General features: G+C 37.7%; 1 protein-coding gene across 3 annotated transcripts in view; it reads left to right on the top strand.

Moving 5' to 3' along the window:
* The window catches only part of POLA1 (DNA polymerase alpha 1, catalytic subunit), a 304,555-nt gene that overhangs the window by 29,104 nt on the left and 258,028 nt on the right, over positions 1-17,423 (top strand). For all 3 annotated transcript variants that reach the window (XM_012448860.3, XM_012448859.3, XM_064364437.1), the window contains 9 exons: positions 780-918; positions 1,643-1,797; positions 6,606-6,690; positions 7,977-8,038; positions 10,398-10,487; positions 12,627-12,743; positions 14,040-14,215; positions 16,026-16,155; positions 16,647-16,766. In XM_012448860.3, coding sequence (XP_012304283.1) covers positions 780-918; positions 1,643-1,797; positions 6,606-6,690; positions 7,977-8,038; positions 10,398-10,487; positions 12,627-12,743; positions 14,040-14,215; positions 16,026-16,155; positions 16,647-16,766 — 1,074 coding nt within the window. The remainder of the gene's footprint in view (positions 1-779; positions 919-1,642; positions 1,798-6,605; positions 6,691-7,976; positions 8,039-10,397; positions 10,488-12,626; positions 12,744-14,039; positions 14,216-16,025; positions 16,156-16,646; positions 16,767-17,423) is intronic.

Raw genomic sequence — 17,423 nt, 5'->3', positions numbered from 1 at the left:
GATCCTCAAGCCCACACTTCATTGAGGTGGATTTATAGTAGTGAATAATTGAAATGGATAAAATTAATTTAAGTATATAGACTACAGGTTACACTGCCTTTCTCTGCTTTCGAGTATACATCTTTAAATAAATAAGTTGAAACAGCACAACTGTTTGTCAAGCGGAATGAATGCCACATGATGGAGTTGGACATCATTAGTCTGTTGAAGTGTCCCTTATGAGCAGTGGAAAGGTGAGAGAGGAGTGTCAGTAGCATTGCTATAGTACTACTCTTGCTCCTGTGACAGGCAGGGTCATTGCTATGGGATATTAATTAACTAGACCTTAACTTCTTCTTACCTCTGTTCTAGTGTTTTGTTCCTACAATGTTGGAAAAGGAAAACTTTTAAGAAATATTTTTGACAGTGGTGATGAAAAGTATTTTCAATGAGTTCCACTCTATTGCTTTCATTCTTCTAATGGAGTGGTACTTACTTGGTTATTCTGTATCAGTAAAGCATGTACAGCTCTGGACAGAAATTCTCTTTTGGGGGAGCTTCTTGGCCTATTTTTCTTATAATGGGTGCCATCAAGATGCATTATTTTGTCATTGTGAATTGGTTTTGTTTCCTACTGTGAATTGTTTTGGATTTCATTTGTGGCAAATTACATTTCATATATATCAAAGGGTTTCTTCTGTGCTTCATAGAGAGGCTTTTGTTTATTTCAAATATAGACTTTGGAAAATGCAAAGTAATAGTTTTAAACAAAAAGATTTTTTTTTTTTTGCCTTTTTCAGGCTGAAATGCCACAGCTTCCTCAAGATTTGAAAGGAGAAACTTTTTCTCATGTATTTGGGACCAATACATCTAGCCTGGAACTGTTCTTGATGAACAGAAAGATCAAAGGACCTTGTTGGCTTGAAGTAAAAAGTCCACGTAAGGAAAAATATATGCTCAGAATGCTGAATAGATTGCTGATAGATGTGGTTTTTAAAAGGGAAGTTAGGAAATTGATATATTTATTTTAATGTATCCACTTCCTTTTCTGTTTGTTTCTTCAAAGTTTTCCTTGAGTGAGTATAGGGAGTATATTTGGAATCACCTTATCTCTGTAATGCCTGGCAGTTTAGTCTGAGGGAGGCCTTAGTTTGGGGTGCATCCCTCATTATGCTGTTATTCACATGTACTTCTGACCTGGCTGATGTGGCCCAGCTGTTCTCCATAGTGAACCGCTGATCTTTGAAGTAGAGGAGAATCGGTATTCAATATGGATAGTGCATGTTTGGCCTGTTACCTGATGTTTTTCAGTAATTGCTTCCATGCTAGTCTGCTTTGTCTTTGTGAAGCTCTTAAAAATGTTTCATGATTCCTCCAAGGCAGTGTTTCGGTTTTTTTAAAGCCTATTTTGGGTCCTGGATTCTTTGGAGAATCTGATGAAAGCTATGGACCTCTTTCCCAGGAAAATGAACATACGTACACACACATGAGGATTTGCATACAACCCAATAATGTGGCTTATTTTTAGTTAGATGTTATAATCTGTCATTCTTATTAGAAGGCAGGATTGAAGAATATCCCAGTTAATGACAGATGTCTTAATTATAGTAGTTTTTCTTTTTCAGTAAATAGCTATTGATCTGTTGTATCTATTCTCTTTCAGAGCTCTTGAATCAGCCAATCAGTTGGTGTAAAGTTGAGGCAATGGCTTTGAAACCAGACCTGGTGAATGTAATTAAGGATGTCAGTCCTCCTCCACTTGTCGTGATGGCTTTCAGCATGAAGACAATGCAGAATGCAAAGATCCATCAAAATGAGGTTAAAAAAATAGGACAGATTTTGTACCCATGCCTTAGATGTGATACTTGACTGAACTTGCACAGCTTTGCTTTAAGAGAAAGTTGTTCTTTTTGGAGGGGAAAGAATACTAATTTGCTACTAAACTCTTGTTATAGAGAATGAATTGAATTTGTCTAGTGTTGGAGTTTTTCTTAAAGACTTAAATTGCTGAACTTATTTTTATTTTTTGTCTATTAAATTTTTTATGTAGGAGAACTTCAAATAGATACAGAGAGAGTAATAAAATGGAATCCATATACCAATCACTCATATTCAGCAGTTAGTAAGATTTTGTCACACTTGTTTATTTCTCTCCCTTTTTTCACTCTTGAAGTATTTTAAAGCTGGTCTCAGACATTGCATCATTTTACCTCTGTGAACCTTGGTATGCTTCTCTCAAAACATGCGCACTTTCTTATGTAATATCGTTAGCACACACACTAACATTAACAGTGGTGATTCCTTGGTATAATCTAAAATACCCAGTCTATACTTACATGACCCAGTTTCTTAAGATGTCTTTTAACGCTCAGTTTGTTTGAATCAGGATTCACACAATATTCACAGATGCTATTTAATCTCTGCGCCTCTTGAACCTCTTTTAAATAGGAAGAACTCACTCCCACTCTCCAGTTTTTTAAATGACATTGAATAATTAAAGAAATATTGTTGTTCGTCTCATAGAATATCCTGTTTTCTCCATTTATTTGCTTTGTTGTGGTGTCATTGGACATTTCCTCTATACCAGGGGTTGGCAGGCAATGAATGGTCTGTGAGCCAAATTCAGCCTTCTACCTATTTTTGTAAATCAGGTTTCATTGGAAGACAGCATGTATACAGCTGCTTTTGCACTATGACAGGAGAGTTGAGTAGTAACAGAGAGCATATGGCCTGCAAAACCTAAAATATTTACTGTCTGGCCCTTGAAAGAAAAAATATGCTGACCCTGCCTTATCCTTCATATTTCTGTATAGTGTAAGTTAGCTCTAAATGATCAAATTAGATTCACGTTCAGCTTTTAGCCAAAATGCTTTATAGGTGATGCAGTGTACTTCATATTGTATCATATCAAAAGACACAGTGTCTGGTTAAGCTGCTATTAGTTGACAAAGGCTGGGATCAAGGAGGAAAAAACCCTACTATTAGTGAGTCTGTGTTTGATTAGTGGTTGAATTAATGATAGCTATTGTAATTGTCCATCAGCTTTTCATCTAATGTAAGGTTTTTTAACCTTGACACTACAGGTATTTTGGGCCAGGTAATTCTTTTGTGGGGTACTGTCTTGGGCATTGTAGGATGTTTAACAGCATCCCTGGCCTTTACCTTCTAGGTGCCAGTAGCATCCCTCCCCTCTAGTTGTGACAGCCAAAAAATGCCTACAAACACATCACTAGATATCCTGGGGACAGGGGATGTGTATGTGTGTATAAAATTAGCCCCAGTTGAGAACCACTGAGCTAATAGCTTCATTTATTAGTCATTTTTGCCTGAATTAGTTATTTCATTAAGAGTTGTAATGTGGTTTTTTTTTTTTTTTTTGAGACGGAGCCTCATTCCGTCACCCAGGCTGGAGTGCAGTGGCATGATCTTGGCTCACTGCAACATCTACCTCCTGGGTTCAAGCGATTCTCCTGCTTCAGCCTCCTGAGTAGCTGGGACTACAAGTGCATGCCACCATGCCCAGCTAATTTTTTGGTATTTTTTATTAGAGACAGGATTTCACCATATTGGCTAGGCTGGTGTTGAACTTCTGACCTCGTCATCTGCCGCCTCGGCCTCCCAAAGTGTTGGGATTACAGGCGTGAGCCAGCACGCCTAGCCAAAATGGTGGTTTTAAAAAATTCTGTCCATGTTTATTAGTTAAATTTTTCTATAAAATTAAATTTTCTTCTTTAGCCAGTATTATTTGGTTATGCCATAATGGTTTATACGTGAAAGACAGGATAAATGCTTACTTCTTTCTCTTTAATTGCCAATTTTCCTAGTAGGAAGTTGGCACCTACATTGCATACAGTGGTGACCAATGATTTATTTGTTTACTTACTTATTTTTTGTTGTTACGTTTTAACTTTCTAAATCCTTCTGACATTGATAGGGATCTTTTTTAACAGCATTTTGGCAGTATTTTCACTCTGATTTTTTGTTTTAGTATGTGATTTGATCTTTTTTTTTTTTAAGACAGAGTCTCACTCTGTTGCCCAGGCTGGAGTGCAGTGGCGCAGTCTCAGCTCACTGTGGCCTCCGCCTCCCAGGTTCAAGTGATTCTCCCGCCTCAGCCTCCCAAATAGCTGGAATTACAGGTGCGGGCTACCACACCCAGTTAATTTTTGCATTTTTAATAGAGATGGGGTTTCACCATATTGCCTAGGCTGGTCTCGAACTCCTGACCTCAAGTGATCTGCCCACCGTAGCCTCCCAAAGTGCTGGGATTACAGGCGTGAAACACTCCACCCGGCCTGATCTTTTTTTTGACATCTAACGTTCTTTTTTCTTAACATCTGATCTTTTAATAATAGTTAATATAGTAGATGGCCATAGTTCATAGTTAAGTGTTTGGGAGTTAAACTACTAAACTAATTAGTAGTTAGTTAAAAAAAAGTATTCACCTCTAGTGTCCAGAATGAGGTTTCCACATTCCATTTTTTTTTTTTTTTTTTTGAGACGGAGTCTTGCTCTGTTGCCCAGGTTGGAGTGGAGTGCAGTGGCACGATCTCGGCTCACTGCAACCTCTGCCTTCCAGGTTCAAGTGATTGTCCTGCCTCAGTCTCCTGAGTAGCTGGGATTACAGGCGTGCGCCACCATGCCCGGTTAATTTTTTTGTATTTTTAGTAGAGATGGGGTTTCAACATGTTGACCAGGCTGGTCTTGAACTTCTGACCTTAAGTGATCTGCCCACCTTGGTCTCCCAAAGTGCTGAGGTTATAGGTGTGAGCCGGTGTGCCTGGCCACATTTTCTAATAAAAGGAAACTGAGGTCTGTGAAGTAATGGCTAATTCAGGGAAGGAAATATCTGAAACATCTTATTACACCAGAGAGCAAGGACAGTAGTAAAATCTACTGAAGATATGTTAAAAGGACTCAGTAATTCAACTTGGACTCAGTAATCAACTTGAAGAGTCTTCTACTGACCAAAGATGAGACACTGTGAGAGTAAGAATACGTGTAACAGATTGAAACACATCAGATCCATGAGTTCATAATGATATTGTCAGCAGTGACAGCGCATTGGTCACTTGTGAAGGAAGCCAGGGAACCAACTCATTATTTTGAAAACAGGTAAAGGGATTGAATTAAGCATTTTTTTTTTTTTCACTTTTCTGAACACATACCTCACGCAAGCAAATAATTGATGAGGGGAAGTTTCTCTTCATAGAAGGTTTCCAGCTAATAAATGAAGGAAAAATGGAATAGTACTACTTTGTAATTGCCAGTGAAATAATGGATCTAGGAAGGGATCACCAGCGGGTACTAATATCATTAAGGTAGAGATGAGCAGATATTACGTTCCTGTGCCTTTTGACAGAAGTAATCAGCACCTCTAAAGTATTCTTGCCCAAAAATTGAACCTGATTTTGGTCAAGCTTTTAGACATAACTTTGAATTTATAGGCAGTATGGAGACAGGAAAAACATGTTAAATGACATTATTGGGACACAAGCAGTGGAATCCATACTATGGGGCACTCTGTAGGACAAACAACCTAGTTTCTTTAACAGGTAAATTACAGGGGAATGACGGATGGGATGGGGTTGTACCTGTAGTTTTACATATCAACCATTTACAAAATATGGCCCTTATGTGGTAAATAAAATTGAGATAATTGGAAAATATGAAAATTTAAATTCTGCCTGGATAATTAATGGTTTTAAGAAATTACTATTAATGTAATTGTATTAGGTGAGATAATTGTGATTGTATTTTTCAAACATCTTATCTTTCAGAGTGGTGGTGGTTCTCAGCTGGGTGAGATTTTGCCTCTGAGGAGACATTTGGCAATGTCTGGAGACATTTTTGGTTATCACACTCGGGGGATCTGGGAATGGTAATACTGGCTACTAGTAGGGAGATGCTAGGGATGCTGCTAACATCCTACAGCTCACAGGACAGCCCCACAACAAAGAATTATTTGGCCCAAGATGTCAATAGTTCCAAGATTGAGAAACCCAGTTTTAGAGATTGATGCTGAAGTCTTCCCAGATAAAATGATAGGTTTGGGTTTTGCTTCAAAATATCTACAGAGAGGAAGGAAGTAGGTAGGGTTCTCTATAGAGGAGTTGATAATTGAAAATGGGTGATGGCTAATATAGGAGTTAATTTTATTATTTTGTCTATTTTTTAATGTGTTTACAGATTTTTATAATAAAAAGTTTAAAGTTTTTATTTCTTATTTTTTGAGATGGAGTCTCACTCTCACCCAGGCTGGAGTGCAGTGGCGTGATCTCGGTTCAGTGCAGCCTCCGCCTCCTGGGTTCAAGTGATTCTTCTGCCTCACCCTCCCGAGTAGCTGGGATTACAGGCGCATGCCACCACGCCCAGCTAAGTTTTGTATTTTTAGTAGAGACGGGGTTTCACCATTTTGGCCAGGCTGGTCTCAAACTCCTGAACTGAAGCGATCCACCCACCTCAACCTCTCAGAGTGCTGAAATTACAGGCGTGAGCCCCACGCCCAGCCAAAATTTTCATATGTATTTAAATGTGTATCTTTGAATATTCTTGGTAGTCTTGATGAGAATGGAGACTATATGGTAGCGGTTTGATAAGTGGGTTTTTTCCTCCTTTCTTTGCAGATTATTGCTATCGCAGCTTTGGTCCATCACAGTTTTGCGTTAGATAAAGCAGCCCCACAGCCTCCCTTTCAGTCACACTTCTGTGGTATGTATTTTTTAAAGCTGATTTACTAATAGCTTGCTTTAAGTTTCCTTATTTTTTCTCCAGCTATTGGATTAGTAACTTGTTTTTCAAAAATTGTTTTAAAGAACAGTTAGTGCATATTGTTAAAGAGGGTTTTCTTTTTTTTATTCATGGAAACCAAGTTTTATTGGATTGGTTTTCTCCTATTTAACTGGTTCATTTTTTTCTAGGAGCAGAAGTCTGGAGTCTTATTTGATACCTTTTTTTTGTTCTAGTGGTTGCTGTATTGAGGCTGAGGAGTTCTTTTCTGGGTCAAAATTAGGCTTTAACTATTTTCTGATGTCATCCTAATAGCCCATCATAGAAGCCTGATCAAAGTTTTCTGTGTGATGAGGCAAGATGCCAAGGAATAAATATTTACCTATTTGGGAGGAGTTATAGTGATATCAATTGGAGTTGTGTTGTACTGTGCGTAAAATTCAGTGAATGAAACAGTTCCACTAAATTCTGCATATGTGTTTTATGAGTCAGTCTCTACGGAGGATTCGAATATATTCCACGTTGAGAGCTTGGCTGGTTACCTAATCGTTCTGCTGTTTTTTAAAAAAGGGAATAATACTATTGATCTATTATATTTCCTGGGATCTTTTCCAGCCCAGAACCAGAGATTAACTTGGCCAGCTTCTCTTGTCTGGTTTTCTTGGGTATTAGGAAAATAGGACTAAAACATGCAGAGAAGGGAGTATGAGGTATGATTGTTGTGAAGTTTTACCCCTTAAGTGGGTGGAACACATGGAACAAAATGATGATGAGAATAGCGTGGAAAATACATTGAAGAAACCAATTACTAACTCATTTCAACACATATTTATCCACTTCCTCCATGTATGTCACTATGTGAACAGCTGTTGTGTTTGGTAAGGAACTTATAGTGTATAATAGGGGAAGCTTTGGTCAACTTTACTTTTTGAGAAGATTGAACTGAGTTCCTCCACTGTATGCTGCTTGGGGCATTGGTGGTGGTGATACTTCCTTGAGGAAGACTGCTAAAATCTTCCATTCTGTCTTGAACGCATAGATAGCAAATGTTTCATCAAAGCAATTTTAATGACTGCAGGGACATAAGGATCTGTGCTTGATTATTCTTTTGAGGTCTGTCAACATGACTAGTGGAAGTATTTGATGATCCTCCTAATTCTTTAGGGATGGGGGGAATGTAAGACAGTTTCATTTGGAAATGTGTAATATATGATTACCTGAAATCGAGTAAGATGGGTGTTGGAATCTTTATTTTTTCCTTTCTACAGTTGTGTCTAAACCGAAGGACTGTATTTTTCCACATGATTTTAAAGAAGAGATTGAGAAAAAGGTAAGGAAGAGATTGAGAAAAAGGTAAAGAGCTCATTATATGAAGCACCTGTTTGTTTGGAGAGAGAAAGAAAAGGGGGATGATATGGACTAGTAGAAAGAAGCTGTTTTATATTTTAATTTACTAGATTCATTCCTGCCCGATTGGATTATGACATCGGCCCATTAAAATATATTAGACATATACACCTAGAAGCATTATTTAACAATGTTTAAATGTTTTACTACGTGAAAATAATGGGATTCTTTACTGTATTGGTAGATCGATAGGCTCAAATCCCCTTTCAATAGCTTAATTAGAAGCTTTTCTAAAATGCCTATGATCATATGATTACTATTTTGGGAATGTGTTGGGTAGAGTCCCTCCAGCTTGGGGAAAGCCAAGTGAAGTTGGGAATACTATGGATGTTAAAGGGCCGTTTGTTGGCAAAGTTGACATGGGCTGGCCAAAACTGATCAGTGATCTCTAAATTCCAGTGTGCTCCCTGAAGAAGTTTTCATGGGTCCTTAATAAAATGGGGAGGAATGGGAAGTAGTATAATGTAATGAATTTTTCATAAAGGTAAATGTATTCAATCAACAGAATTTTCTTTCCTTTTTTTTTTTTTTTTTTTTTTTGAGACGGAGTTTCACTCTTGTTACCCAGGCTGGAGTGCAATGGCGCGATCTCGGCTCACCGCAACCTCCGCCTCCTGGGTTCAGGCAATTCTCCTGCCTCAGCCTCCTGAGTAGCTGGGATTAAAGGCACACACCACCGTGCCCAGCTAATTTTTTGTATTTTTAGTAGAGATGGGGTTTCACCGTGTTGACCAGGATGGTCTCGATCTCTTGACCTCGTGATCCACCCACCTCGGCCTCCCAAAGTGCTGGGATTACAGGCGTGAGCCACCGCGCCTGGTCCAGAATTTTCTTTTATGGAGAGTATGTTGTTTCTTTTACGAAGTGATAGTATTGATAAATTTTTTGGTTTGTTTTGTTTTTTAATGTTTTCACTTGACAAAAGTAAGCAACCTTGTCAGGTTCCACTTATTTTATTTAATTGGCTTGAGAAGTCCAATAGTTGGAGGTACTATTAGATTAGGCTATTATTTGTAAAGTGCCCTGAATTACCTAACCAAGTAAAATGACCTAGGAAAATTCCATTAGAGTCAAACTGACTTTTTTTTTGAGATGGAATCCCACTCTGTTGCCCAGGCTGGAGTGCAGTGGTGTGATGTCAGCTCACCGCAGCCTCCATTTCCTGGTTCAAGTGATTCTCGTGCCTCAGCCTCCTGAGTAGCTGGGATTACAGGCTTGCGCCACCATGCCCGGCTAATTTTTGTCTTTTTAGTAGAGATGGGGTTTCACCATGTTGGCCAGGCTGGTCTGGAACTCCTGACCTCAAGTGATCCACCCGCCTTGGCCTCCCGAAGTGCTGGGATTATAGGCCTGAGCCACCACGCCCGGCCAAACTGACATTTTTTAACTGACCTAATTGTAGAAAGCATAGCCATCAACTTCCATTTTTAGAGATTTTTAATGAGTGGATCTTTTGAATACCTGATTTATATTTAGTAATCCAAGTAGAAGCCTTCTGTGTGAAGATAGGTTTTGTTTATAGTTAAAACACTTATAATTCTTTTTTTTTTTTTGAGACGGAGTTTTGCTCTGCTCACTGCAACGTCCACCTCCCATTTTCAAGCCATTCTCCTGCCTTAACCTTCCAAGTAGCTGAGATTACGGGCATGTGCCACCATGCCCAGCTAATTTTGTATTTTTAGTAGAGATGGGGTTTTACCATGTTGGTCAGGCTGGTGTTGAACTCCTGACCTCAGGTGATCTACCTACCTTGGCCTTCCAAAGTGCTGGGATTACAGGTGTGAGCCACTGTGCTCAGCCAATTATAATTCTTAAATGTGTTTGTTTTTAGTCTGGTTTCTTATTTGTCAGTTCTTATCTTACCATTTGGTATTAGTTTATACAATCCTTGGGATTTCTTTGCCTGGTAAATACATAAACAGTGAAGTGTACCAGGGATTATATAGTAAAGTAATAGTTTTGATAGGTACTCTGATTCATATGTTCTAAAATGTATCCAGATGCACAAGCATGTCCCTGTGGAGGGATATTTCTGTATTTTATGTTGCTCAGCACTTAAAATTTTGCTTTATTCACATGCTTATTACTAGAATGAGCTCCTTAGAGACTTTGCAATTATTACTATGAAACCTAGAATCAGGAATTTCATTGTAACATTTAGTTTTGAAATGGATGGTTTCTTTTAACCCTGAGAAATCTTACCATAGTTGAACAAGAAGCCAAGGTACAGTACTTGTTGACAGTAAAGAGTCGTCAATGACTTGTGTGTTTTTATCTAACAGAATGTGAAGCTTGAGGTTGCTGCAACAGAAAGAACACTGCTAGGTTTTTTCCTTGCAAAGGTTCACAAAATTGATCCAGATATCATTGTGGTGAGTAGATGTTTGATCATGTCATGGGGAAGCTCTTCATTTCTTAGTTATTTTCAGTGTGACTTTATTGGTGCTTTTGAGCAGCAAATAATCTTTTCAGAGTGAAATGATTCTATGGACTGGTGGGAATTGCTATACTTGCTGCTAGTAGGAAAAAAAAATAACAAGCCCACTGCAAGGTAGTTTTTTTCCTCTAATATAAAAGCAACCCATGACTTAGTGTTGAAGTTAAGGATTCTCTGGCTATTTGTGCTTAGAGACCAGCACATAAGTAAGTAAACGTGCGCAACCTGAGTTTGCCAAAATTTTGCTTTAGTAGCCCAGTTGTATAGTGGTCACAGGAGTTTATTAATTCACTTGGTTTGGTGCAAATCAGAAAACTCAGTATTTTAATTTTATGAACTCAGTGAATTTCTATGACATATACCTTTGAAAACTCAGGGCTCGGAATATTTTTTTTTCTGTTGATGACCCAGTATGCCCCTGCTAGACAGCTTGAGCTAATAATTCATTGAGCTATTTTTTGCCCTAGTTCCTAAGAGTCCTAAAACAACATTTTGCTTTATATGTCCTCTGACCTTCCTAGTTTGGAGAATATGGAATTCCTTCATTTGTCTTTTTTCTGGGTTAATGGATCAATCAATTTATATGTTTTTTTTTTCCAGAGGAATGTAGGCTATATAAATACCTGTATTTTTAATGTGATATGAGTAATTTGGGTACATTGAAGTCTTGCAAAAATGTTTCCTATATTCTTCTCTACATTCATTTTTACTCTTGGGTACCTTATGCGGCAACTGTATAACTAGCTAGCATCCTGAGTTTTGTGGATTGGAAGCAATATCTCTGCACCCACTTCCCTTATGATATTTCAAGACCTACCTTTAAAGTTCCAGGAAGATTCTGTCCACAGTGTTGTACTGTGGCATTCTGTCTCAGCACCAGGCCCTCAGTCAACCTCTAATAACAACAGTATCTTGGACCCCAAGGAGATGCCATGAAGCCTGGGAAACCTGGCCTGGCTTTGGGTGTTAGAGCCAAGTCTATGTGTGAGAAATCTGGATGTAAGATGGAATTCTGACATGAATTTGGGTCCCTGATTCTAGGTATGATAATTTGTAAGTGAGACTTCCTCAAGGCCTTTGGTCTTATAATTTAATAGGCAAAACTGCTATGAATATCTAGTGGTAAAATACAAATAAAATTAACTGTGTTGACCATTTTATAGTATACAGTTCAGTGGTATTAACTACATTCATAATGTTATACAGGCATCACACCATCCATGTCTGTAAGTCTTTTCATCTTGTAAAACTGAAACACTGTACTCATTAACTTCCCATTCCCCCAGCCCTCGGCAACTACCATTCTACTTTTTTGATTCTATGATTTTGACTACTCTAAGTAGCGGGCCTAATAACAAGTATATTTGTTGATCTGAATTGTTTTAAACGTCATCTGATTTTTGATAAACAGAGGCAAGTGAATCATGTTCACATGTTGGAAATTATTATGGAAGTGAAAAATCTAGTTGCATATTTGAGATAATTTCTACTCTATATAGTTTTGTTTCTTTGTTTTTAGCAAGTTTCTTATTTGCGCTTTTTAGTGGTATTATGTATTTCTCATTGCATATCAATTATGGGTCTAAATCAGTAGTGTTTGAACTCAATTTTTAAAAAAGAAACTAAAGGCAGTTCCTGAGTTTTTGAAGAAGTCTTGTGTAAACCGATATACAGCACAGGCAGGCTCTATGTTTTTAAGGAAGGAATATGGAATTATTTGAATTTAGCTTTTAGTGATCACATAAAAAGTATGGGACATTAAATTTGCGTTTGCCTCCGAGACTGTGAGGCATGAGCTGCAAATTAAAAGACATCATATGAGCCTTGCATCAATTAGGATGAAATAAAGTTTATTCCAGCAATCTGCTTAGCAGCCTTGTTAATGTCAAGGCTAATGAATGCTGCTGATGAATAAATTCCTGAAGAAGAAAGGACCCCCAATCGGAGGTAAGTGCATGATGTCTTCAATTAGAGACCAGAAAAAGAAAGGGCAAAGAAATTCTGTGTGTATGAAGATAAATCCTCTAATTTGCATTTGTTATAATGTTATCAGCTGCCTTCTTTTTCTGACTAGGGTCATAATATTTATGGGTTTGAACTGGAAGTACTACTGCAGAGAATTAATGTGTGCAAAGCTCCTCACTGGTCCAAGATAGGTCGACTGAAGCGATCCAACATGCCAAAGCTTGGGGTAATAATAATTTTCAAAAATCTTTTTTATTTGTTTATTTTTTAATATGGGGTAGCTACCAGGGAACACACTATACTTTTTAAAATAGGAATTGGTTATCTTGTGATAGGAACTTTGGTACATTTTAACTTTGGCACTAAACATCTTTTCCTTTGAATTCAGCATTTTATTTGTAAAAGCCTCTGGTAGTTTTAAAAATCATCGGTTAGTATCTAGGAATAGTGAACAAAGGCAGCACATACATGTTATTTTCACTTTGTCATTCCTGAAGTGATAACCTTAGGGCAAGGTTGCATGGTTCAGAAAACATTGAGAGTTATCATTTGGGAAGAGTGAATGGAAGGGAGTTGATGTTGGTTGTATAAGAATGCAATATTGCTGGATGATATCTTGTAATAAAAAGAAGAAAGAAAAAGGAAGAAGGCAATAAACTAAGTGCTTTCTGTGTTAGTTACCTCTCATGGCAACTCCAGTTTTATTTTGTAGGCAGTTTCATAGGGGTAACATAACGTGTTCCGGATCATGTAACTAGCAAGGGGAAGAACTGAGATTTTAACCCAGGCCTGTGTGACTCTTAAAACCAATGTGTACTTTTCATTCTACCTGCTTGCTTCGTGTATGGAGGTTTTGGGCAGTTTTTGTGTGAAGCACCTTCTTCTTAAACCTGATACTGCTCAGTGCTTGAAATCTTATTTTACTTAAAGCTTATAAATAAAATGGGCATGTTGCCTCATCAGATAAGTTAGGAATCCGTATCTTTTTTGTAATGTTCTCTAGAGGATTCTGCCACTACAGATCAAAGTTGGGGCCACTGATCTTGCTTCTTTTCCGATTCCTATCTTTAAGGTGGTAGAGTTGTTATTAGCACTTCATCTGAACACTTGCTTAGCTTTTTACCCCCTTCAAGATTTTCTTTATATGGCATCTTCTCAGTGAGGTTTGCCCCATTACCCTATTTAAGATGCAGTCTCCCCAAATTCCTTGTGCCCCTCACCCTGCTCTATTTTCCCATTTTATACTTGTTACCTCCTAAAACGATATAATTTCTTGTTTATGATGTCTATTTTTTATTATACATTTCAAATGAGGCTAGGAGTCTTTTCTGTTTTGATCACTGCTGTATCCTGAGTGCCTAGAATAATGTCAGATACATAGTAAATGTTCGAAAATATTTGATTGATAAATGGGCGAATGAAAGTTTTATCATAATTTTGGGCCAGCTTTAAAATAGTTTAGAAAGAAATGTTCTCAGCGTCTGCTCTTTCATGAAATTTGCTTTTTGTTCCCATCTCATAGGGCCGGAGTGGATTTGGTGAAAGAAGTGCTACCTGTGGTCGAATGATCTGTGATGTGGAAATTTCAGCAAAGGAATTGATTCGTTGTAAAAGCTACCATCTGTCCGAACTTGTTCAGCAGATTCTAAAAATTGAAAGGGCTGTAATCCCAATGGAAAATATACAAAATATGTACAGGTATGATCCTAGATTCTTCAGAATTCATCTGTCTTGAACTTAACAATAGTAGAACACCAGTATTATTCTTAGTCTGGAGGGGCATGAGCCAGTGGTGCTGTAGAGGGTAAATTGTCTTTGTCAGTACTACCATCTCCACTGCTTTCATAATTTGAACTAGCTTACCTCTTGAATTATTGTAATTGATCAGTTTATCTCTATCTCCCTCACCTGTGTTAACACCATCTTAATGTTTCCTAACAGTAGTTTGGATTTAGATTTCTACTCTTAATTCATTTATTCAGGAATTAGGGTAGATACTTTGGAAATGTAAAAACTGAGCAATCATTAAGTTATTTAGAGGTATCGCTTGCTTATTTCTTCCTCCTACTCCTCTGGTCATCTCTCATTCGTTCGTTCCTGCTAGTTCTTTCTGAGTCCTTTCTTGGACTTCTTTTCTGACTTTGCTCCCTCTCTAGGTGATCATAGTGAATCTTAGGAATTTAAATATCATGTGGATGCCTATGCCTCCCACCTGTGTATCTTCAGGTTAGACCTCCCTAAATTCTAGAATCAAGGTATCTACTTACCTATTTTACTTGATATCTAATGTGAACTCCCAGCTTGTTCAAAACTGAGCTCTAATCTTCTATCCTAGGTTCTTCCTGTCGTCTTTCCTCACTAAATTAGTAAGCGTATTTTTCCGTTATCACTGGACACTTCAGAGTTTTACTTGGCCCAAAATCTCTGTGGCTCCTTTGATTCCTCTCTCTCATATCCCACAGTAGATGCATCAGGGAATCCTGTCAGTTCTATCTTCTAAATATCTCTAAGTCTGACCACTTCTTTCCGACTCCGTTCAACCCATCCTGTCCAAGCCACTATCCTCTTTCCCCTGGATTACTGGGTTTATATATGCCTGTCCCCTTCCTTTTGCCCTTACACGTTTATAATCGATTCTCAATCCAGAACCAGAGTTATTATGCTAAAATCAAGTCAGATGTGGTACTCTGCCCAGAATCTTCCAGTGACTCTGTTTCATTCAGAGTAAGAACTGAAGTCCTTGTTTTTACTTACAATCTCCATACAGTGTGTCTCTATGCCATTAACTCTGTCCTTATCTCCTACTGCTCTTTCCATTATTCTTTCTGATCCAGCCATATTGGCCTCTTTCCTAGTCCTGGAACTGCCAGATTTGCACGCAGCTCAGGGCTTTTGAGTGTGCTGTCCTGTCTGCGTGGAATGCTCTTTCCATAAGGCTTGTTCCCTCACCTCTTCCAGATCTTTATTCTCAGTGAAATCTTCTACTGTTTCCTAAGAAAAATTTCAGTCTCTGCTTTTGATACTTAATATTCCCATTGCTTAACTTTTAACATTATATAACATACTATATACATAATTTCTTTTTCTTTTTTATACTCTGTCTCCCCCATGAGGACATAAGCTCCAGGAGGATAGGAAGTTTTGTTTGTTTTGGTCACAGCCAACTTCTGGCACATAGTAAACATGCAATATATACTCACTGGATGGAATGAATGAAAGGATTTAGATAGTTTTCAGGCTTGTAGTTATTATATTACTTCAGTTTTTCTTTATGGGATTGTGTGTGTGTGTGTGTGTGTGTGTGTGTGTGTTGGAGAAAGGCTTTGGGATCAATGGTATGAATAAATTCCCTGTTACAAACTGACCTTAAATTGTTTCTGAAGCCACGGTGCTGTTGCTCTGAATTTACTTACACCTGAAATTCCTTGTAATAGTTTATGAAGTTATGATTATAGGCATTGTTTCTTTTAATTATTTGATTCTGTTTCATTCTTACTTTTCTGTACAGTGAATCTTCTCAACTGTTATACCTGTTGGAACACACCTGGAAAGATGCCAAGTTCATTTTGCAGATCATGTGTGAGCTAAATGTTCTTCCATTAGCATTGCAGATCACTAACATTGCTGGGAACATTATGGTAAGTTTAACTTAGAAAGGGGGAAAAAGCATTTCCTGTTGGATTCAATGTTTGCTTGGGGTAGTTGTTATATGATAATGAGTCTAAATGCATGCTTATAAAATGAGTAACTTGGATTCTGAAAGCTGGACTTCTTTTGTAAGGGAAGAACTGGTTGGGAGAAGGGGAGGAATGCCAGGTGCAGTATGTTGAAATTTGGGCGAACATAAGGATCATCTCTCTAACATCTGGATGTGTCTGTTTGGTGGAATGGTCCGTTTGGGAGTAAATAGCCAAGTTGTCAATATTTTAAGCTCTCTTTGTCTTCTTTAACTCTAATGCTTAATGAAAATGTTAGGAATAATTTAGTACCTTTTTTTTTTTTTTTTAAAGCAGCCTGTTGTTAGGAATGGTTTTGAAGGAGGTGATGTGACTAAACTTAACTGACTCAAATTTGCTTTTGTTAGTTGTGGTTTTGAGCTCAAATTTTAAAAATAAATTCCATTTAATAGTCCAGGACACTGATGGGTGGACGATCCGAGCGTAACGAGTTCTTGTTGCTTCATGCATTTTATGAAAACAACTATATTGTGCCTGACAAGCAGATTTTCCGAAAGCCTCAGCAAAAACTGGTGGGTCCAAAACTGTGTAGTATTTTGTTTCCTCTTATCCCCCACTTTTTATTACCTAGATAGCCTTTTTTCCTGTGATGACATCTGCTTTCAAAATAGCAAATCTCTTGTGTACTGTAGAAACCATGTCAAGTTTATTCCCTTGTATTTGTGTCATTTCCTTTTCCACTTTTCTCTGTGCAGACAAAATTATTTGTGAAATATGAAATTCTTTGAGGGAAGCATTAGACCTCTCTGTTGGGTGACCATACATGGAATGTGTTCTGGCACCTTAGCCCTACCCAAAGTTAAATGCCAGTTAAACTTTTTATTTTCTTGAACCTATGAGCCTTTATTTTTATGTTGCATTTTTCTGTACTAGTATGATCAAGGTCACCCACAATTAGGTTTCTGAAATAGCCTCCATCACTTTAGAACTAAAACTTAGTTTAGCTACTGTTTTATTAGCACTGATACGAATTGATGCAGAAATGAGAATTGAATGTTAAAATTTGATTCAGGTTCTCATATTTGCTTGTTTTTTTAATGTACATTATTAAAATTGGTACAGGGAATATTCATTTAGAGGACTTTAACTTCTGCTGAAGTATTTTATGTTGGCCAATGATAAACTACTTAGGAATGGATTTTCAGTATATAGATGTGCTTATTTTATGG

Source organism: Aotus nancymaae, unplaced genomic scaffold, assembly GCF_030222135.1.
Source record: "Aotus nancymaae isolate 86718 unplaced genomic scaffold, 86718_ANA_hifiasm-v0.15.2.pri h1tg000058l, whole genome shotgun sequence".
Classification (NCBI taxonomy): Eukaryota; Metazoa; Chordata; class Mammalia; order Primates; family Aotidae; genus Aotus; species Aotus nancymaae.
This window is presented reverse-complemented; position numbering and strand designations above follow the sequence as displayed.